At 42.2% G+C, this 23,034-nt stretch overlaps 2 protein-coding genes across 3 annotated transcripts in view; one reads left to right on the plus strand and one right to left on the minus strand.

Moving 5' to 3' along the window:
- The window catches only part of paics (phosphoribosylaminoimidazole carboxylase, phosphoribosylaminoimidazole succinocarboxamide synthetase), a 29,196-nt gene that overhangs the window by 1,412 nt on the left and 4,750 nt on the right, over window positions 1-23,034 (minus strand). For both annotated transcript variants that reach the window (XM_034180484.1, XM_034180485.1), the window contains 8 exons: window positions 20,703-20,780; window positions 20,280-20,437; window positions 9,702-9,741; window positions 9,389-9,586; window positions 777-955; window positions 489-668; window positions 281-394; window positions 114-197 (listed from right to left, as the gene is read on the minus strand). In XM_034180484.1, the coding sequence (XP_034036375.1) occupies window positions 114-197; window positions 281-394; window positions 489-668; window positions 777-955; window positions 9,389-9,586; window positions 9,702-9,741; window positions 20,280-20,437; window positions 20,703-20,780 (1,031 nt within the window). The remainder of the gene's footprint in view (window positions 1-113; window positions 198-280; window positions 395-488; window positions 669-776; window positions 956-9,388; window positions 9,587-9,701; window positions 9,742-20,279; window positions 20,438-20,702; window positions 20,781-23,034) is intronic.
- Window positions 9,945-23,034, plus strand: part of ppat (phosphoribosyl pyrophosphate amidotransferase) — a 38,427-nt gene continuing 25,337 nt past the window's right edge. Inside the window, exon 1 of the mRNA XM_034180486.1 lies at window positions 9,945-10,442. Coding sequence (XP_034036377.1) covers window positions 10,315-10,442 — 128 coding nt within the window. The 5' untranslated portion in view covers window positions 9,945-10,314. The remainder of the gene's footprint in view (window positions 10,443-23,034) is intronic.

Below are 23,034 nucleotides of genomic sequence, written 5' to 3' on the forward strand. Positions count from 1 at the left end.
GCTGAACAGAAGCTGCCTTTTTAGCAGAATGTGCAGTTTAAGGTTCACCAAGAACACCAACTCTTATCTATCCTGTTTACAAAAAGAAGATGGTCAAACAAAAATCAGTGTACCTTGACCCGTTCAGACACCCACTCAAAGTTCCTCTTCACCATCTGCATTGCTTCAGGTGTAACTTCTTTCAGGTCTCTGTACACCTAGTGAGATAACACAGATGTGAGCCACAAAATAAAAAATTCTTTGGGGTTCAAATTTTATAGAAAACCCACGAGACACTGACTTGTTTATCTTTCTGCTGACTCCGATCTCCAGCTGGCCACAGTCTCCATGAATCGTTGTCGATAACGTCAGCGAGGACGATCTCTTGAGTTTTCACATTGACACCAAACTCTATCTAAGGGACAAAAAGGAAATGTCTTATTATTACTCAAATTTGTTTTTTATTGTGTCAATGTGACCAGCAGAGGGAGACACTGCACACCAGATACCTTCATGTCCACGAGGGTACAGTTCTGAGTGGCCCAAGCCTTCTCGAGAATTTCAAAGATAGCCACAGTACTGCGGTTCATGATGTCGACCTCACACTGTCCAATGGTGAATCCAGAGAGACAGAACTTGGCCTCCAGAAGTTGCTCCTCAGACCACTGGGGGTCATTGTTGGCATCATCCTACATTAAAAAGTCAATAACAGAGTCAGACCATGATTTGAAACAGCTAGTAAAAAAACAAAAACAAAACAAAAACCTCAAAACCCATTTGACCTCCAATTCACATACTTTAAAGAACATCTCCATCTTGAGGGGAGAGAAGCGGAAGCCTTCCTTGACTCCAGGGTTCCTCTTGAGGAAGGAACCTGTTGCCACTCTCCGACAGACCCACTCAATGGGAATCATCTCACACTGGGCTGCAATGAAGGCAGTGTCCGACTGCTGCTTTACAAAAGCAGTCTTGATACCTGGAAAACAGGATGCAAGTTAGTCTACTCAATCCCATGGCCCCTGATCTGAGAAATAATCTACAACATCCATCCTCCAATATCAAGGAGGATGAGTTATGGTTTGCCTTAGCCATTAATCAAACCTCTGAGCACCCACTCACAGTTCAGAGAGCTGCCTTGCACACCTGCTGTTCTCTCTGCTACCATCAGGCAAGTGCTACAGGAGTTTGGCTGCACAGACCACTTTCTACCATCAGGCTTCTCAACTACCATACAGACCACCTCAGTGCACTGGATTTGCACAGACTACAGTCAAACCTCACTGGACACTTTCACAGTATCCAACACAGATACTTTTGGTCACTTGTGCCTTTTTATGTTCTTCCTGCCCTTTAAAAAAAGTAAATAAATAAAAAAAAATATATATATATATATATACATACACACACACACACACACACACATACTTTATTACTTTTCATTTTATGTTGTCTTTAAGATGATGCTGAGTGATTTGCCTGCTACTTTGTCAAATGCATTTCATTTGAAAGTTGTCCACTGTGTTACCATAAATTTATAAACTTGAAACTAAGAAAAAACTAAAAAGAAAGAACTCCTTTTGTTGCAACTACACTATTGTTATTTTTACCAGTATCATGTGATGGTTCTGGCCATCAAAAGGGAATATTTTCAACTTTTACTGCCTGCACAGCAACACTCAAAAAACCTTTTATGTTTAACAAGGAGAAAAGGCAGCAGTGCAGAGAGTCACCTGACTTTGTCGGGAAAATTGTGACCTTTTATTCTACCATTTAACACAGTGGCACAGTGACTTAGTCATTAGCACTGTTGCCTCACAGCAAGAAGGTTGTAGGATTGTACAGTAGTGTTCAGAATAATAGTAGTGCTATGTGACTAAAAAGATTAATCCAGGTTTTGAGTATATTTCTTATTGTTACATGGGAAACAAGGTACCAGTAGATTCTCACAAGTCCAATAAAATAAAATTTAATAAAAAAAATAAAATTAAAAAATACAGTCAAAACTATTCCATTTATTAATCTTATTAGCGCAACCAATAATTTTCACCACTTTATACCAAAATTGGAGCAACTTTATCTTTTGACCCCTGTACAAACTGAAAATGATCTTTGGCAACATTCTTCCTGTTTTTACCCCATAACATTCAGTCACAGTTATCCAAACTATGCCTTTTTTGAATAGTTACAGTAGTGTTCAGAATAATAGTAGTGCTATGTGACTAAAAAGATTAATCCAGGTTTTGAGTATATTTGTTATTGTTACATGAGAAACAAGGTACCAGTAGATTCTCACAAATCCAACAAGACCAAGCATTCATGATATGCACACTCTTAAGGCTATGAAATTGAGCTATTAGTAAAAAAAGTAGAAAAGGGGGTGTTCACAATAATAGTAGTGTGGCATTCAGTCTGAGTTTGTCAATTTTGTGGAACAAACAGGTGTGAATCAGGTGTCCCCTATTTAAGGATGAAGCCAGCACCTGTTGAACATGCTTTTCTCTTTGAAAGCCTGAAGAAAATGGGACATTCAAGAAGTTTAGAAGAACAGCGTAGTTTGATTAAAAAGTTGTTTGGAGAGGGGAAAACATACACAGGTGCAAAAAATTATAGGCTGTTCATCTACAATGATCTCCAATGCTTTAAAATAGACAAAAAAAAAAAAAAAAAAAAACCAGACGCGTGGAAGAAAATGGAAAACAACCATCAAAATGGATAGAAGAATAACCAGAATGGCAAAGGCTCACCCACTGATCAGCTCCAGGATGATCAAAGACAGTCTGGAGTTACCTGTAAGTGCTGTGACAGTTAGAGGACACCTGTGTGAAGCTAATTTATTTGCAAGAATCGCTCGCAAAGTCCCTCTGTTAAATAAAAGACATGTGCAGAAGAGGTTACAATTTGCCAAAGAACACATCAACTGGCCTAAAGAGAAATGGAGGAATATTTTGTGGACTGATGAGTAAAATTGTTCTTTTTGGGTCCAAGGGCCGCAGACAGTTTGTGAGACTACCCCCAAACTCTGAATTCAAGCCACAGTTCACAGTAAAGACAGTGAAGCATGGTGGTGCAAGCATCATGATATTGGCATGTTTCTCCTACTATGGTGTTGGGCCTATATATCACATATCAGGTATCATGGATCAGTTTGGATGTGTCAAAATACTTGAAGAGGTCGTGTTGCCTTATGCTGAAGAGGGCATGCCCTTGAAATGGGTGTTTCAACAAGACAATGACCCCAAGCACACTAGTAAACAAGCAAAATCTTGGTTCCATACCAAAAAAATTAATGCTTCGCAGATGTGAAGAAATCATGAAAAACTGTGGTTATACAACTAAATACTAGGTTAGTGATTCACAGGATTGCTAAAAAAAAAGCAGTTTGGACATAATAGTTTTGAGTTTGTAGCGTCATCAGCAGATGCTACTATTATTGTGAACACCCCCTTTTCTACTTTTTTTTACTAATAGCCCAATTTCATAGCCTTAAGAGTGTGCATATCATGAATGCTTGGTCTTGTGACAATCTACTGAATCTACTGGTACCTTGTTTCCCATGTAACAATAAGAAATATACTCAAAACCTGGATTAATCTTTTTAGTCACATAGCACTACTATTATTCTGAACACAACTGTATGTTCTCCCCATGTCTGCATGGAGTTCCCTCTAGGATACGCCAGCTTTCTCCCACTTTCAAAGATATGCAGGTTAGGTGAATCGGACATTCTAAAGTGACAGCATCTGTATGTGCTGTTCTTTACGAGACTATTCAATGGCTTGGCGGCCCATCTAGTGTGTTAACATCGCTCACCCAATGACCACTGGGATTGGCCCCAGCCCACCCTATGACCCTTGATTGACAGGTATAGAAAATGAATGTTTAATGGGCCAGTGCTGCTCATCTTTCAGCATTTAGTGAGTACCATCAAGCATGCAAAAAAAACAAACAAACAAAAAAAAAAAAAACTGTAGAGTAAACACGGACATGTTAAACCTGGTCTCCATCCCGCTTGCTTTCTTGTTTGGTGCAAGCATTAACTGATTTTATTGGGGACATGCCCAGAATCTGATGAGTTTTCAGACCAAAACAGATTTGCAAAAATGCGATTTGAATTGAGGTCCTGGGATGGCTTTCCACCTGGTCCTTTCTGTGTGGAGCTTGCATGTTCTTCCTGTGTTTGCGTGGGTTCCCTCCAGGATCTCTGGCTTCCACTCACTTCCAAAGACATGCAGGTTAGGTGCAAACTTTACACTGACTGTAGGTGAGTGCAAGTGTTACTGGCTGGCACGCACAGTTTGACCAGATGCTGTATGTGGATGTTGCAGGAAGCCTCTGCTGACCAGGATCTTGTTCCCTCTCTTTGTCCTGTGTTTCCCTACACATTTTTCCAATCAATTCCACTCCCGTTAGACTCATTGCTTGGCAACTGGCTCACTACCTAGTGCATTATTCCTGGGTCTTCCAGTCAAGGAGGAGCTCTTGAGGTTGTGCTTCAAGATATCCTGTAGAGTTTCATCTGCCCTCCTCTGGACCATTGTCTTTGCTCAGCTGGGAGTAGAAGATCTACTTGGGAAGTCAGCAGTCATCTCTCCTAACAACGTGAAGACCCACCGAAGCTGCTCTGGAGCCTGGCTTCAGTCAGGATGTTGGTACAGTAGTCTTCTGATGTAGCAGATACTCTTCAGGCAACATTGATGGAATGATTCAGGGGTCTTCAGGTGGCAGCAGTAGATGGTCCAGGTCTCAGGTCGGCATGGCGACTGCTTTGTACAAAAAAGATTTTCATCTTGTGTCAAAGGTCTTTGTTGTTCAAAACACACATGCAGAGCCAGCTGAAGGCAGTTCCTGCACAGCTGAGTTGTGGTTTGATCACACATGATTGCCCAGATATGGAAAGTAGATCAAGTTCTCCAGGACCTGTCTGTGCAGTCTCACACCAGGAAGCCTTGGACAAACCATGTTGGGTGGATTTCCATTCTATCTGCAATCCCAGAACCCGACAAGATCATCCTGTCCAGTCTGTACGCTGCCTCTGGCCCAAATGACTGCTGGGATAGGCTCCAGCACCCCAGAGACGCTTGACTGGAGTAAGCAGATATAGAAAATAAATGAATGATTTGAGTCACACTTTAAACCACCTAAGAATGAGTCTTGAAACTGATTTCATGTGACTTGACTTTTCAGTCTTGCAGCATGGAATCAGATTCGAATTGACATGCACATAAAGCTGATTCTTACTGGCAGTCTGAACAAGGCCTTATTGCTTATGTTTGATTAAGACAACAGCATTAAAACATATGCTAATATTTGTCCAAAGTAAACATGTGTTCCAAGGATTGATTATTGATAAAAACAGTGTCTGCACAGATCTATGCAAAAGTTGGAAGATCGACCACATTTTTGTGATTTAACACAGACAGCTCCAAGTCACAAGACAGTAATTATTCCTGCTTATTCCACTTAAGGGTCTCTCTCTCTCTCACACACACACAAAATTTTAGACAATGCTCCAACTACATGCATAACTCAGCCACATGGGGTGTGCAGCCAGTACATTCTGAGTGCCGGTCCCAAGCCCAGATAAATGAGGAGGGTTGCGTCAGGAAGGGCATCCGGCGTAAAACAAGCCAACCGAACTATGCAGACTCAGAATCGAATTCCCATACCGGATCGGTCGCGGCCCAGGTTAACAACGTCCGCCACCGGTGCTATTGCCCAACAGGGTGCCGGTGGAAATTGGGCTACTGATGGGCGAAGACGACGAAGAGGAGGAGGAAAACGCTGCCACGAACAGCGGGAGAAGAAGAAAACTAGAAGGGTGGAAATGAGAGTGGGGACTTTGAACGTTGGTAATATGACTGGTAAAGGGAGAGAGCTGGCTGATATGATGGAGAGGAGAAAAGTAGACATATTGTGTGTGCAAGAGACCAAGTGGAAGGGAAGTAAGAGCAGGAGCATCGGCGGTGGGTACAAGTTGTTGTACCATGGTGAGGACAGGAAGAGAAATGGTGTTGGGGTCATTTTAAAGGAAGAGTATGGAAAAAGTGTGTTGGAGGTTAAGCGAGTGTCTGACAGGGTGATGAGTGTGAAGTTGGAAATTGAAGGGGTGATGATGAATATCATCAGTGCATATGCCCCACAGGTTGGTTGTGAGATGAAGGAGAAAGAAGATTTCTGGAGTGTGTTAGATGAGGTGGTGGAGAGTGTGCCCAAGCATGAAAGAGTGGTGATAGGAGCGGACTTCAATGGGCATGTTGGTGAAGGGAACAGAGGTGATGAGGAAGTAATGGGTAGATATGGTATCAAGGATAGGAATGGGGAAGGACAGATGGTATTTGATTTTGCAAAAAGGATGGAAATGGCTGTGGTGAATACCTACTTTAAGAAAAGGGAGGAGCACAGGGTAACATATAAGAGTGGAGGAAGGTGCACACAGGTGGACTACATTCTTTATAGGAGATGCAAGCTAAAAGAAATCACAGACTGTAAGGTGGTAGCAGGAGAGAGTGTCACTAGACAGCACAGGATGGTTGTTTGTAGGATGACTTTAGAGGTAAAGAAGAAGAAGAGTGAGAGCTCAACAAAGGATCAGATGGTGGAAGCTGAAGGAGGAAGACTGTTGTGTGAAATTTAGCGAGCAGGTGAGAGAAGCACTGGTTGGAGGGGAAGCAATTTTGGACAACTGGAAAAGTACTGCAGATGTGGTGAGGGAGACAGCTAGGACAGTACTGGGTATGACATCTGGACAGTGGAAGGAAGACAAGGAGACTTGGTGGTGGAATGAAGAGGTCCAGGAAAGCATAAGGAGAAAGAGGTTGGCGAAAAAGTTTTGGGATAGTCGGAGAGATGAAGAAAGTAGACAGGAGTACAAGGAGATGCGGCGTAAGGCGAGAAGAGAAGTGGCAAAAGCAAAGGAAAAGGCATATTGCGAGCTGTACAAGAAGTTGAATAGTAAGGAAGGAGAAAAGGACTTGTACCGATTGGCCAGACAAAGGAACAGAGCTGGAAAGGATGTGCAGCAGGTTAGGGTGGTAAAAGATGCACATGGTAATGTGCTGACAAGTGAGGAGTGTGTGCTGAGAAGGTGGAGGAAATATTTTGCAGAGTTGATGAATAAAGAAAATGAGCGAGAGAAAAGGCTGGATTATGTGGTGAGAGTAAATCAGGAAGTACAAGAGATTAGCAAGGAAGAAGTGAGGGCTGCTATGAAGAGGATGAAGAGTGGAAAGGCAGTCAGTCCAGATGACATTCCAGTGGAGGCATGGTAATGTCTAGGAGAGATGGCAGTAGAGTTTCTAACCAGATTGTTTAATAAAATCTTGGAAAGTGAAAGCATGCCTGAGGAGTGGAGACGAAGTGTGCTGGTTCCTATTTTCAAGAACAAGGGTGACGTGCACAGCTGCAGTAACTACAAAGGCATAAAGCTGATCAGCCACAGCATGAAGTTATGGGAAAGAGTAGTAGAAGCTAGGCTTAGAAAACAGATGAAGATCTGTGAGCAGCAATATGGTTTCATGCCGAGAAAGAGCACTACAGATGCAATGTTTGCTCTGAGAATACTGCTGGAAAAGTACAGAGAAGGACAGAAAGAGTTACACTGTGTGTTTGTGGACTTAGAAAAAGCTTATGATAGGGTGCCAAGAGAAGAGTTGTGGTATTGTATGAGGAAGTCTGGAGTGGCAGAGAAGTATGTTAGGGTAGTGCAGGACATGTACAAGAATAGTGTGACAGCGGTGAGATGCGCAGTCGGAATGACAGACTCATTTAAGGAGGTGGGATTACACCAAGGATCAGCTCTGAGTCCTTTCTTGTTTGCAGTGGTGATGGACAGGTTGATGGATGAGATCAGACAGGAGTCCCCATGGACTATGATGTTTGCAGATGACATTGTGATCTGTAGTGAGAGTAGAGAGCAAGTTGAGTCTAGTCTGGAGAAGTGGAGATATGCTTTGGAGAGAAGGGGAATGAAAGTCAGTAGAAGCAAGACTGAGTACGTGTGTGTGAATGAGAGGGAGCCCAGTGGAATAGTGCAGTTACAAGGAGTAGAAGTGGTGAAAGTAGATGAGTATAAATATTTGGGGTCAACTGTTCAAAGTAATGGAGAGTGTGGTAGAGAGGTGAAGAAGAGAGTGCAGGCAGGGTGGAGTGGGTGGAGAAAGGTGGCAGGAGTGATTTGTGACCGAAGAATATCAGCAAGGGTGAAGGGGAAAGTTTACAAAACAGTAGTGAGACCAGCTTTGTATGGTTTAGAGACAGTGGCACTAACAAAAAGACAGGAGGCAGAGCTGAAGATGTTGAGATTCTCTTTGGGAGTGACAAGAATGGACAAGATTAGGAATGAACATATCAGAGGGACAGCTCAGGTGGGACGGTTTGGAGACAAAGTCAGAGAGGCGAGATTGAGATGGTTTGGACATGTGCAGAGGAGGGACCCAGTGTATATAGGGAGAAGGATGCTGAGGATGGAGCCACCAGGCAGGAGGAGAAGAGGGAGACCAAAGAGGAGGTTCATGGATGTGCTGAGAGAGTACATGCAGGTGGTTGGTGACAGAGGAAGATACAGAGGACAGGGTGAGATGGAAACGATTGATCTGCTGTGGCGACCCCTAACGGGAACAGCCGAAAGACAAAGAAGAAGCTGCAACTACATGCATGATGACAAGTCACACGATTTTCCACTTATTTTAAAAATTTCTATTTGGACCCCTATGAACTCTGTGGTGCAATGGTCGTGCCCTTACCGCACAACAAGAAGGGCAAAGTTCAAAGTCCATCAGTGTCCTGATTTATGTTTAGGAAGGGCGTCCAGTTGGCTACTATCATTTTTTTAATCATAAAACAAGAGAACAAAGGCAACCAAAAGGTTCTCCATAAACTTGAAATGTAGATCAAAGCACCATGTGTATTAGCCATCCTATATTTCAGATGACGAACATATTTTCATGTATCTGAAGAACACATAATTCAATAAGCAATATCTGGGCTGGAAATTATACTTGCTATAATTTTTATAATCCACCAGATGTCACCAATTTATCCTTTGAGACATCATCACTTTACCAGGGGTAAGCCTGATCCCGTCAGATCTCAGAAGCTAAGCAGTGTGGGACATGGTAAGTACTTGGATGGGAGACCTCTTTGGAACACCAGCAGCTGTGTGTGTTTCTCCAGGTAATACTGGAGTTTCATCAGGAATGGCATCTGGCGTAAAACTTGTGCCAAGTACCAATGTGGATCTGGCTGTATCCGCTGTGGGACCCAGAATATAAAACGGGAGCAGCCGAATGGACAACATGAAACATGACGCAGCACCCACCCCGCAGAAAATCCTCAATACACCCCTGTTCTATGAGACCATAGTATTTCTGGTGTGTAGATTATTCGTGAGGATTTATGTGGGACTTCTTACCAGCCTCCTGCAGCAGTTTAAACACACAGCTCGTAGTTTTGTTGGAGATAGCAGCTTTGCCCTCCATCTGGTCTTTCCTCGCCGCGTTACCAGCCGTGATCTGGTCTTTGGACTGCACCAAAACCAGTCCGGGTTGGTCCACAAGCTCAAAAATCTGTTTAGTCTTGCCCTCATTTAGCTTTTGGCCTAACTTTAGCTCTGGGAGAAAAGAAGAAAAAGGAGAGAAAATGAACAGCGTCACACCACTTTCTTCTTGCATGAAGTCATTTGCAGCAGTGAAACCGACTGAAACCCAGAGAAGTCTGTAGTTTACCTGGTGTCGACTCCATGGTGTTCTTAACCAACCGCTCGCTCTGAAAGACAAAACAAACTAATGTGAAACCTGCCACTCAACCCCTAAAAAGTAAAAATGAAAAGACGGAAAGAGAGAAGACATTCAGTTTTACGGACTCTATCATCCAATCACATCGCCGCACTGATTCAGACAACCAATCACAGCAGCGCAATGAAACACGTGAGAGGAAACCGCTTTGACGTTATATTTGTAAAAACTTATCGCCAAAAAAACAAAACAAAAAAAAAAACCTACGCATTTTCACTCCGTTATAGATTTGTTTACGGACAGTTTCAACCAGTGAAATACTTTGTCCAAACCGATTAACCGAACTTCGCAGAATTGTTGCCATTGCTGGACCACGTGTGTTTAACTAACTAGACCAAAACTTCGATGAAACCCGGTTTGAGCTCCGCATAAAAAAAAAAAAGTTGGGTTCTTGTATTAAAGGCTGAATTTGCGTTGATTTTTGATTTTCTTCTTCTTTGGTTGGAGTAAGCTGAAGTTATGTTGTTTTAATCAGGCACGTGGTCTGGTCGGTTGCACGCACGAGACCGTCCGCGAGGCAAAGAGTGACAGCAGGTCGAAGCCGATGGAGCTGGAAGAGTCCGGGATCGGGGAAGAGTGCGGTGTTTTCGGCTGCGTAGCGGCCGGAGAATGGCCCACACAGCTGGAGGTGGCTCAGGTCTTAACTCTGGGACTCGTGGCTTTACAACACAGGTGGGTACTAAACGTTTTAGCGCATTTTATTAAGATACTCGACGGCAGTAAAACACGCTCACGATAAAAGCGCAGAGCCGCACAGACAAAATGTTAGCTGACAAACTTTCCTACATTCGATGTTGAAACACAACTGTTGGAAAACCATGTAGACTTTTTTGGGGGAAAAAAAACAGCCTGTTTCCTACAAGTGTTTGTGTGACGAAAGTGGAAGGCATTATGTATGCTGTAGAGTCAGGAAATAAAGTTTATAAAGATTATTATTAGGGATTTTTGTTAAGCTTGAGTGAATACTACCACGGGAGGTTTCTTCTTCGCACACAACACACACACACACACACACACACACATATATATATTATTGCCACATAGAGAAAATGTGACTAATTTTCAAGGTTGGGTAGGATTACTTTGAAAGAATACATGTGGATTACATGTATGTATGTACATACATTTGGATTACTTGTAATCTGATTACTTTTGGATTACATTTCAAAGTAATCCTACCCAACCCTTCTTATTTTGCTTTTTTAGGGATTATCCAGTTTAGTTATTTTTGCAGGGGTGGTGGCCAAGTGGTTAATGCGCCTGGTTTCAGTCCAGAAGGTTCCAGGTTCAAATCCCACCCCTGCCACATTTCTCCATGTGGAGTCTGTGGAGTTGCGTCAGGTTGGGCATCCGGCATAAAACTTGTGCCAATTCAACATGCAGATCCACCTTGGATTTGCTGTGGCGTCCCCAAGTGCAAACAAGGGAGCAGCCAAAGGGACTTACTACCCAGTTTAGTTGTTTTTCATGGTGACTTAAATTTTCCCATGATGTTTGAAAAACCTTATAGTGCATCGCATAACTGGAAAAAAAATCCTTTAGATGGTGATGCAAGCACCAAATTTGGCACAAATACACCTTAAACATCACCCTTTTGAAAAGGCAGGGTGTCCACTTGAATATTCAATAGGCAGCCAATTAAAAGATGCTCCAATCATACAGTCATGCCCAGTTCTGGATCACTTTTTTGAAAGTCCTGATATACGGAGCCATAATGCAACTGAATATCCTTTACTGTGTATTGTTGTATTGGGTATTTGGATGTTATCTAGCTGAAGAAGTCAGGATGGTGTAGCCCTTCTACTTAAAGTGTGAAGCCACATTATGTGTGGTGCAAATATTTGCCGGAAATGGATCACTTTGCCCAGTTCTGGATCACGGCACTCTGTGTCACTTTGGGGGCATTCCTGGCATCTGGCTGGAGCCCTTCTAATGCAGAATGATACACACTGTGCCAGAGAATGTATTTTGAACACAAAATGATATAAATTATACTTATTAAATGAGAATTTACTTAGTTTCAAAAGGCACTGTTGTACATTTTTGCAAGCAAAAAATGAAGTGTGTACTCAAATTGGGTGGCATTCCTTAATAAATGAAGATAAAATCAAATCTGTGGTAATAAACATTCTTGGATTTTGACATCTTCCCCTAAGCTTTTAACTCAATGAAGTGGGTCAGGATCACACAAGATGCCCCAACTTGCTATTATTTCACACCTTATATTGCTAGAGATGGAGAGCAAAGGAGGGTTTTAAACGTGTGGAGGTGAGATTTCTCCCGAATTAAAAAGTAAAATCCCCCACATTCATGTCCATTTGTGATGTTGAGATGACCCCCAAAGTACACATGGCTCACAAGTACTGACACGAGGCTGCTGGTTCAGTGATCCACAACTGGCAAATTTTCGCATCAGAGATAAATGCGTGCAGCAATCAAATAGCAAGACATAACACACTGACATTTTCTACCCAAGTAAGTACGTATTTTTCCACTCTAGAACCAATGACACTGAATGGCTAACTCACCTTTGCTACTTCTTAGAGATCGTCACTTTCACACTTGCACAAATGAGTGAGTCAGAAAACGCGCGCACACCATGGAGACCAGGATGTTTTGATTCCTGTGCTGATCACAAAGATGGCTGGATCCGGGCGAGCTTGTGGTCGTTTGTAGACAAAACATCACTCTTTCCATTGGTACCAAGTATTAGGGTATTCGCACTGATTACGAGAAACGGCGGTGCAAATACTACAGCAGTGATCCGGAACTGGCAATGATCCAGAACTGGGCAAGTGACTGTATTGAAAACTATACCACATTATTATCACTTTACCGGGGCGTTGCTGGGCTGGTATCGTAGATTTACGTTGACGCTATCTGGCTATACCCGCCCGCTGTGCGTAAACAAATGATGTCATAGCGCGCAGCCCAAGAACTGTCTGCAGAGGGGAAAAAAAAAAACTGTCCACAGAGGAAAAGATAAAAAGGCGAGAAGTGTGTGTTGGTCCCAATATGGATATTCTGGATGATTTTCTCATGGATAGTACGACAATGAACAGCACCCAAAGCAGCCAGCTTGATCAGGATGCACTGCCGAATTTGAAGAGCAGTGCGCACCAGCCGACACGACAAAAGTTAAAGTGAGCCAACTTTTTATGTACGCGTTACATGTTGTGTATTTCAGTAAAGTGATAATAATGTAAATAACATACTGTTGTCGTGTGGTATGCATTTTTCTGAGTCCCTCCATCCATGCCGTCGCCTGCAATAACAGCTATTCGCCCTTGTCTAACTCGGGCGAATAGCTGTCGTTTTGGGCGACTGGGCATGGACGTCGGGCCTCTTGAAAATGCATACCACCCTCCAAAAGCATGTTATTGTATTATTATTTGTCTGAGCACAGATTCCAAAAAAGTATAGTTTGGACTATCTGTGACTGAATGTTATGGGGTAAAAATGAGCAAAACAGGTGAGAAAGGTCATTTTCAGTTTGGTTTTGGCACCGATATGACGCCATAGCTGGATAATTATAGTGCATCTGGAAAATATTCACAAGCGCTTCACTTTTTCCGCATTTTGGTCTGTTACAGCCTTATTCCAAAATGAAGTAAATTAATTTTTCCCTCAAATTCTACTCACAACACCTCATAATAGCAACACAAAAGTTTTTTTTTAATTTATTTTTTTTTATGTTTGCATATTTATTAAAAATAAAAAAACTAAGAAATCACGTGTATAAGTATTTACATCCTTTGCTCAGTACTTTGTTGATGCACCTTTGGCAGCAATTACAGCCTCAAGTCTTCTTGAATATGATGCCACAAGTTTGGCACACCTATCTTTGGGCAGTTTTTCCCCATTCCTCTTTGCAGCACCGCTCAAGCTCCATCAGATTGAATGGGAGCATCAGTGCACAACCACTCAACTGCTAGAGGAGGTGATGGTCTAGTGGTTAAGCGTTGGGATTTGGACCAGAGGATCTTCAGTTCAAATCCCAGCCTTACGGGAAAATTGCTAAGGGCCCTTGGGCAAGGTCCTTAATCCCCTAGTTTCTCCCAGTGTGTCCTAGGCACCTTGCATGGCAGCAGCCTCACATTGGGGTGAATGTGAGGCATTGATGTGTAAAACGCTTTGAGCGTCTGATGCAGATGGAAAAGCACTATATAAATGCAGTCCATTTACAGCCATTTTCAGATCTCTCCAGAGTTGTTCAATCAGATTCAAGTCTGGGCTCTGGCTGGGCCACTCAAGGACATTCACAGAGTTGTCCTGAAGCCACTCCTTTGATATCTTGGCTGTGTGCTTAGGGTCATTGTACTGCTGAAAGGTGAACCGTCGCCCCAGTCTGAGGTCAAGAGCACTCTGGACCAGGTTTTCATCCAGGATGTCTCTGTACATTGCTGCATTCATCTTTCCCTCAATCCTGATTAGTCTCCCAGTTCCTGCTGCTGAAAAACTTCCCCACAGCATGATGCTGCCACCACCATGCTTCACTGTAGTAAGCAGTAATGTTTCTGTAACCTTCTCCAGATTTGTGCCTCGAGACAATCCTGTCTTAGAGGTCTACAGAGAATTCCTTTGACTACATGCTTCATTTGTGCTCTGACATGCCTGTCAAGTGTGGGACCTTTATACATGGACAGATGTCTGCCTTTCCAAATCATGTCCAGATGTCTGCCTTTCCAAATCATGTCCAGATGTCTGCCTTTCCAAATCATGTCCAGTCAACTAAGTTTACCTCAGGTGGACTCCAGTGAAGCTGTAGAAACATCTCAAGGATGATTAGTGGAAGCAGGATGCACCTGAGCTCAATTTTGAGCTTCATGGCAAAGGTTGCAAATACTTAAATGTACATGTGATTACTTAGTTTTTTTATTATTATTATTTTTAATAAATTTACAAAAATAAAAAAGCTTTTTCACATTGTCATTATGGGGTGTTATGTTTAAAAGTGGGGGGGGGACGAATTTCATCCATTTTGGAATAAGGCTGTAATATAACAAAATGTGGAAAAACTGAAATGCACTCATCTTCAACCGCTTAGTCCAATTAAGGGTTGCGGGGGCTGGAGCCTATCCCAGCAGTCATAGAGCGCAAGACAAGGTACACCCTGGACAGGATGGCAGTCTGTCGCAGGGCATATAGACAAACACATTAGGGCATATAGACAAACACATTCACACCTGCACGCACACCTATGGATAATTTAATGTTCCCAATCCACCTAACCTGCATGCCGGAGCACCCGGAGGGAACCCACAGGGAGAACACGCAAATCCACACAGAAAGGCCACAGGTGGGAATCGAACCTGTGACCGTCTCGCAGTGAGGTAACAGTGCTAACCACTAAGCCACCGTGCTGCCTTGAAAAAGTGAAGCGTTGTGAATAATTTCAATTCAACTTATTTCAATTTATATAGTGCCAAATCACAACAAAGCTGCCTCGAGGCTCGTCACACGAGTAAGGTCTGACCTTACCAACCCTTAGAGCAAGCACACTTTCCGGTTGCACTGTAACGTGCAAAAGACTGGGTTCATACGAGCTCGTACACTCTCATTTGCTTCACACTGCAGTGTCTGGGGACAAGCACTGGCCTAATTGGGCCTTTGAGCCTTCATAGGACTGACTTAAGGTACCTTGACACGTGCATGAATTTGAGCCCCGTACTGGTACACAATCTGCCATGCCAGAGAGTAAAGTAGTTGTAAACTGTGCGCTACTTATCCCAGCATTCACAGGGCATGATGCAAGGTACACCAAGGACAGGACGCCTGTCTGTCACAGGGGAGTATCGATTAATGTATAATATATTACTTTTTTGAGTAACAACCCCAACACTGTTCACAGGAGGGGCCTGTACTCAAAGTTTCAGTAAAAAATACTGTGCATGCGCCCTGACATCTGCCAGTGATGATGGCAGAGTCTGACAATAAATATACACAGTAGAGTTTGCGTTTTACCAAGTACAGTGTTTGCACTCATGCAGCTGCCAGCAGTGACGTTAGTGAGATTGATGTCAGTGAGGGTGATGTTGAATGTGAGTTATGCTGGACTTTGTGTAGGATATTTCAATTTTAAATTTTATTTTCATTTATATAGCGCCAAATCACAACAGAGTTGCCTCAAAGCGCTTCACACAGGTAAGGTCTAACCTTACCAACCCCCAGAGCAACAGCGGTAAGGAAAAACTCCGTCTGAGGAAGAAACCTCAAGCAGACCAGACTCAAAGGGGTGACCCTCTGCTTGGGCCATACTACAAACATAAATTACAGAACAATTCACGGACGAGTATACAAGAAATGCTATTGGCACACGGGACAGGAGGATTGCCAACACAAATACAACTCCCATCTCTGGGTGGAGCTGCACCTTAAACAGAATCAGGCATCAGAAAGACAAAAAATACTGTATAATTTGCCAGCATTAAACAACAAGAAAAACAGAAATACTAGGTGATCGCTGGCCACTAGCCCTAAACTTCACTAAAAGACCCAGAATTTAAGTAAAGTTGAGGCAGTAGCCCGCTCCAATTACTAATGAATGAATTAAGAGTAAAAAGCATAAAACAAAACTGTACCAGTATGCTAGCCATATGAAAGGGAAAATAAGTGCGTCTTAAGTCTGGACTTGAAAATCTCCACAGAATCTGACTGTTTTATTGACGCAGGGAGATCATTCCACAGAACAGGGGCACAATAAGAGAAAGCTCTGTGACTCGCAGACTTCTTTTTCACCCTAGGGACACAAAGTAGTCCTGCACCCTGAGAACGTAAACCCCAGGCCGGTACGTAAGGTTTAATTAGGTCAGCTAGGTAGGGAGGTGCCAGTCCATGAATAATTTTATAGGTTAGTAGCAGAACCTTAAAATCTGATCTCACTGGGACAGGAAGCCAGTGAAGGGATGCCAAAATGGGTGTAATGTGGTTGTACTTTCTGCTTTGTGTCAAAAGTCTGGCTGCAGCATTTTGAACCAATTGGAGACCCCTAATGCTAGACTGCGGTAAACCAGAAAATAGAACATTGCAGTAGTCCAATTTAGAAGAAATAAATGCATGGATCAGGGTCTTAGCATCAGCCATAGACAGGATGGGATGAATCTTCGCTATATTTTATAGGTGGAAGAAAGCAGTCCTCGTAATATTTCTAATGTGGAGGCCAAAGGACAATGTAGGATCAAAAATGACCCCAAGGTTCCTCACTTTGTCAGTGTGATGTATGACACACGAGCCGAGGCTGAGCATTAGTTAACTGGTCAAATTGATGCCGATGTGTCACTGGACCAAGAACCATCATTTCAGTCTTATCAGAGTTTAAAAGTAGGAAGTTTCTAAACATCCAACTTCTCACTGCTGCAAGGCAATCTTCTAAGGATTTTATGTGAACGAGATTACCAGCAGTTATCGGCATGTATAACTGAGTATCAACTGCATAGCAGTGAAAGGTAATCCCAGAACGCCGCAATATGTGCCCAAGGGGTGCAATATAAAGGGAGAAAAGCAGGGGGCCTAAGACAGACCCCTGTGGAACCCCAAATTTCATGTCACTAAGGTTAGAGGTAGTGATACTGTACAAAACACAGTGAGTACGACTGGTCAAATATGACGTCAGCCATGCAAGGGCACTCCCAGTAATCCCAGAATGATTTTCCAGCCTATCAAGTAGAATATGATGATCCACTGTATCAAATGCAGCACTGAGATCTAACAGCAACAGAACCGTAGTGGTTTCCGAATCCATTGTAAGCAGAAGATCATTCACCACTTTAGTGAGAGCCGTCTCTGTGGAATGATATTTTCTAAAAGCAGACTGCAGTGGCTCAAAGAGATTATTCTCAGTAAGATAGTCTACGAGCTGCCGTGACACCACTTTTTCCAGAATTTTAGAGAAAAATGATAGATTTGATATCGGCTGATAGTTTTTCAATACACTAGGGTTAAGATTAGGTTTCTTAAGTAATGGTTTAATCACTGCAGATTTGAAACATTTAGGAACAGATCCAGAAGTTAATGACAGACTAATCATTTCCAGCACAGTCGGCCCAAGAGTGGGCCACAGGTCCTTAAACAGTTTTGTTGGTATAGGTTCAAATAAACAGGTTGTGCTTTTTGTTGACATTACGAGTTTTGTCAACATGCCTAGTGAGATACTATCAAATTCTGTAAATCTAGGTAATACCTCAGTAGTGGCGCCCACCTCAATAGCAGGGTGTAGTGGCTGGGTTAAGGCATGCCGGGATATGTTTAACCTGATGTCTTCTTTTTTCTTCCCAAAGTAATCTAGGAAATCTTGTGCTGTAAAAGGAGAGCGAACTACAGGTGGTTGTCCATGCATAAGTGTTGCCACCGTGTTGAACAAGAACTTTGAGTTATGCTTGTTTTTGTTGATCAAATCAGAGTAGTAAGTCCGCTTTGTAGCCAATAATGCATGCTTATAGTCTAAGATAGCATCACGCCACGCAAGGTGAAATACTTCTAATTTTGAACGACGCTATTTCCATTCTAAACCTCTTGCTTTATGCTTGGGGTCACGCAGATAATCATTGAACCAAGGTGACTGTGATTTGGGGGAGCGCGGTTTTAACACAGGTGGTGCAATCCTGTCGAGTGTAGTTTTGAGCACTGAGTTTAAACTATCCACAAGTCTGTCTACTGACTGGGTATTTGTCAGATGTGAAGCTAAGACATTAGGCAGTCTAGCTTCGAGTTCAGTCTTAGTTGAGGAGTTGATGCATCGGCATAATAATATATAAGGTTGTTGTTCCACTAAACATGGCAGCGAAACTGTAAACTTATTAAGTGAGTGATCAAAGACCACTGATGTAAGAGGCATGATGTCAATATTCATGACAGCAATACCACGTGCGAGAACCAGATCCAGGGTATTTCCACTAATGTGCGTCGAATCCCGAATGTATTGCCGAAATCCTAATGCATCCACAATTTCCATAAATGATTTGCAGAGCGGATCAGAACGCTTATTTATATGAATGTTAAAGTCACCAATGATCAGAATGTTATCTACACTAGTTGACAAGTTAGATATCTCTGTATTTCTGAGCAACTCGTATTTTTCAAAGCAATGCACCTCTGGTTTCAAAAGGTGTGAAGTTGGTGAGGTGCTGTTAGTCTGAATCCAAATAAACTATGGAGCAGTTCACTTCTGGTGAGGACACAACCCAAACTATTGGACCAAATATCTGAACCAGATGTGAATTTTGCGCAATATATAGCTTCTTTTGCTGTGAAAAGACATGGCAGGATGAGCCTCCGGTTGATGTGCATTAGACATCAGCCGATAACTGGTTTCACGGTATACTGCGGTATGAAAAAAGCACTATCAAAACAACTAAAATTTTCCGTTATACCGTCCCTACGGTATGAGCGGGTTGTGAAAATTCTTGACAGGCAGAGCGGAGGCAGCCGATGCCACCCTCCCCCCGGCACGCACCTCTGTCTCTGTTTACAAACAGGCAGCTAACGTTAGCTAGCTCTGCATCATGGCTGAAGGAGGCGAAGCCTGCACTGAACTTTTCCCTCCGTCTAAAAGGACCAAGTCGGCTTTTTCATTTTATTTTCTGCGGAATAGCCCTTCCAGCCAAAAACGGTGTAGCTATGGCCTGTGTCGGACGCAGAGCGATTCAAGATATCCACAAAGGATTACATGGAAGGAGTAAACTTTGTCCCATCTTTGAAAGCACTGAGAAGTACAAGTGGTGGACTCGAGTCATGCTTGTGGTCGACCAAATTTCTTCCACAAACATGTCAAGAAGGACAAATACATCTATTCCAAGCACTTTGTTGGTGAAGCTGGGCCAAGTATTGAGCATCCAGAGTTCCAGACCTTATTCCAGCAATGTTTCTCCCTAAGCAAGTAAGTCACGTTTCCCACGGGGCAGATGCTGCATGTCTAAAAAAGAGACTATCATTTTGGTATTTTCTCTAAGTTATCAGTGGTATAGTGCTCGTAGCGGTAGACATCGCGTCAATTAGTGCGCTTGAATCACGAGTGAATACCGTGAAACTGCGGTATTTTTGCCCACGGTTATCATACCGTCCAAATCTCATACCGGCCCATGCCTAATGTGCATCAGTCTTTTTTTTTTTTTTTTTTGGAAGAGGAAGAAGAATTTTGTACAGAATCCACAAAAATCTAAAGCACTATATGAAATGCTTGGTGAACTACATACAGACATGAGTTGAAAGGTTTTGGGTAGTCTGGAGTACAGTCTTGTGTTTTTGTTTTTTGTTTTTTTATGGCACTGATTTGAGGGTCTCCTTTTAACAGACTTCTGAAGCCAAAGCAGCAGCTATGACATAAACCTCATGACATAAACACAGAACTGCTGACCAGTGAGGGGATAGTATGTTCATGGTTTTTGCCATAAGTTTTAGTCTGTTTCAAAATTTTACTGTGTGAAAGCAAACTAAGGTAATAATGCGACTCTCTTTGTGTGTCCTTTTATTGCTAATGTAATTATTTAAATTTAGGGGACTTTCAGACATTACCTGTGTGTCTGGGGAAGGATTAGGGGACGCCATTGAACAGACTGAATTGATGGCTATTATCGGGATGAGGTCCTGCTCTTCTTTACACTGGGCCTCTGGGTTGTCAGGAAAACAAGTGCCAGAGTTCAACTTTTTAACTGGTCTCTCATCTGTGATTTCTGAAAATCAGAAAAGAAAAAAAAAACATCATTATCTGGGTGAACATTTAGTCACTCTATGGCTGCAGTTTCTGATAATGGAGTACATCACGAGTCACAATTTTTGATCAGCAGTCATTAAACTAACCCTAAACCATAATTTCATTAAGTGTCAACATGGAAACTCGTGGAACTGAATCAGCGAGTGAGAGATTACAAAGGCTTCAGTCAGTTGTGGACATCTCGTGACATGCAGACTGCTAGATAAGGAAGCACATTTTCAAACCTTGCTCCAGAGCTTTCCTCTTCATGACTCTGTTTGCTGATTTTGTAGCTTCTTTATCTGCTCTAGCTTCAAGAGCATCTGCAACATACAACAAAATGTTTGTAATGATAACAGGCCTTTTTTTTTTTTTTAAGCATGCAAGTCCAATACATATTCACTTTGGCTATAAGAGAAAGCTCAAACTGAAAACTGACATTTAAACCAAGAATTTTTAAAGCAACTGCAAATTAATAACTTACCAACTTTGTGGATGTTGTGACCATTTTTAAATTTGGGAATAGCTACATAGCATTTTTCAATATATGCATACATACCCAGTGGCTGTTAAATACTTCATGATGCACACCATAAATGCATCTTAGGTTTGCTTTATACTTTATGGAAAATATTCCTATTGGGCCCAATACCACATGTGCAAAATTTTAGGCTTCTGTCTTTTAGTTTTTGAGATATGGAAGTTCTAAAAAGTGGGTGTGGTGTATCACCACCTCAATAGTAACCATCTATCTGTCAAAGCCAGGTGAAACGTGGGAGTCCCCTTGGCCTTTTCCAGCAGCTGATGTTCTTAACACTGAGGCACCCGAATGCCGGCTCATGTCTAGCGAAAAGCACCACATAGCAAAAAAATGGGAGACATTCTCTCAAGATGCAAATGTGAATGCAGCCCCCCGACCACAAATTGATATGAATGTCTCTGTAAAACCACCTATGACGTGTATTCTCTTGATCATCTCTGCCGTTGTCTTTTTTTTTTCCCTTAGTTTATTTATATGTCTGTCCTAATTAATTCTTTATTTCAGACAACTGAGGTCAACCCTCTTGGGTGAAAATAAATGCATTAAAAGCACTCATCGTTTTCTTCCAGCTTTAGCAGGTTTGTTAAATCCACTGTGTACACTGTTAAACATTAAAGACTTATTTGTGTGTGGAGGATGTCTGTCGCCAAACTCGTGTCCTGATTGGACATTTTCACCCGAGGCCAACATGTGGCCATCGAGTATTGCGAAGACCTGGCATCCATCTGTCTGTCCATCTGTCTGTCTGTGTACAGCATAAGTCCAGTTCTATTACTGCCACAGTCGTAAAATTATTGGGATACAGACCTTGGACAAGTTCAAAGATGGATAACCTTGACATATTTTGAGAGGTTAAAAACTCACATTCTGTGTGAACCTGTTATGTTTTGTTTTTGAGTGGCGGGCGTGACAGCCAATAAGCGTAGAGCTGTACAGTGACATCAGTGGCTGGTCTCTCAAACGGCTTTGTTTTGTGTGTTTATATACATGTTTCTCATATATTATGGAAAAGCTAGCGAGAAATACATACTTCTAAAACTGAAAACGCTGTTTTTAAAACTTAATAACACCTCTGAACTTCACAGACATTAGCAGGATGACGTCACAGGTTGGTAGCTAGCTGCAAACTTTTGTTTGTGTGTAAATATATTCTCTTTGTCATATATTATGTAAAAGTGAGCAAGAAATAAACAATTCTAAAACTGAAAATGCTGTTTTTAGGACCTAATAGTACCTCTGAAGTGGTTTAAAAGCCATTTAGCAGACGTTATCATTCAATCTGTTCAGTTTACTTTTTGTGTGGCGGGGGTGACAGCCAATCGGAGTAGCGCTGCACCGTGATGTTCCACTCTGGTTGCTAGCTGCAAACTCAGTTTTTGGAACCTCATAATTAAACAACTGCAAATTATAAGAACACAATGCTCATACAGCCAAGGGTATTTTAGCATTGTGTTATATTTGATGTTTATGGATTGTGTGCGTAGTCACATTTGGTATTAAGGGGAGTTATGCTAATTCATTACACTGGTCCAAAAAAAATTCTTGCATGGACTTTGAGAACTGATTTAGGGTAATTTTGGGGTGCTGAATCCAAATCTGAGCTCAGATTCCCTCTATCACATCATGTTTTTTTGCAGTCTGCATGTTCCGTATTGATGGATTACACAAAAGTTGCTCATTCACTCACAGGGTTGATGCCACTAATCATGCACAAAAGCATAGTTTTTAAACCAGGTTTGTGAAAGATGAACAAGAGCCATAATATTGTTTATGGCACCGAAGAGGTGTGTGAGACTGCAGCTTTTGCGTCAATGTTGATACGAGAAATATGTTTTCATATCTGAAAAAAATGATGTGATTAGCAAAAACTAACACCAGATTCGGATTCAGCGCCCCCAAATTACCCAAAATACGTTGAAAAAGTCCAAGCAAGAAAAATCGTATTGACCAGTGACTAGTGTTATCTGCGTGAATGCAACTTGGGCTTACACACAAGTTCCGTGAACTGATTGCACTGAAAAAGTTAAGAGTAATCT

Source organism: Thalassophryne amazonica, chromosome 10 (genome assembly GCF_902500255.1).
Source record: "Thalassophryne amazonica chromosome 10, fThaAma1.1, whole genome shotgun sequence".
Classification (NCBI taxonomy): Eukaryota; Metazoa; Chordata; class Actinopteri; order Batrachoidiformes; family Batrachoididae; genus Thalassophryne; species Thalassophryne amazonica.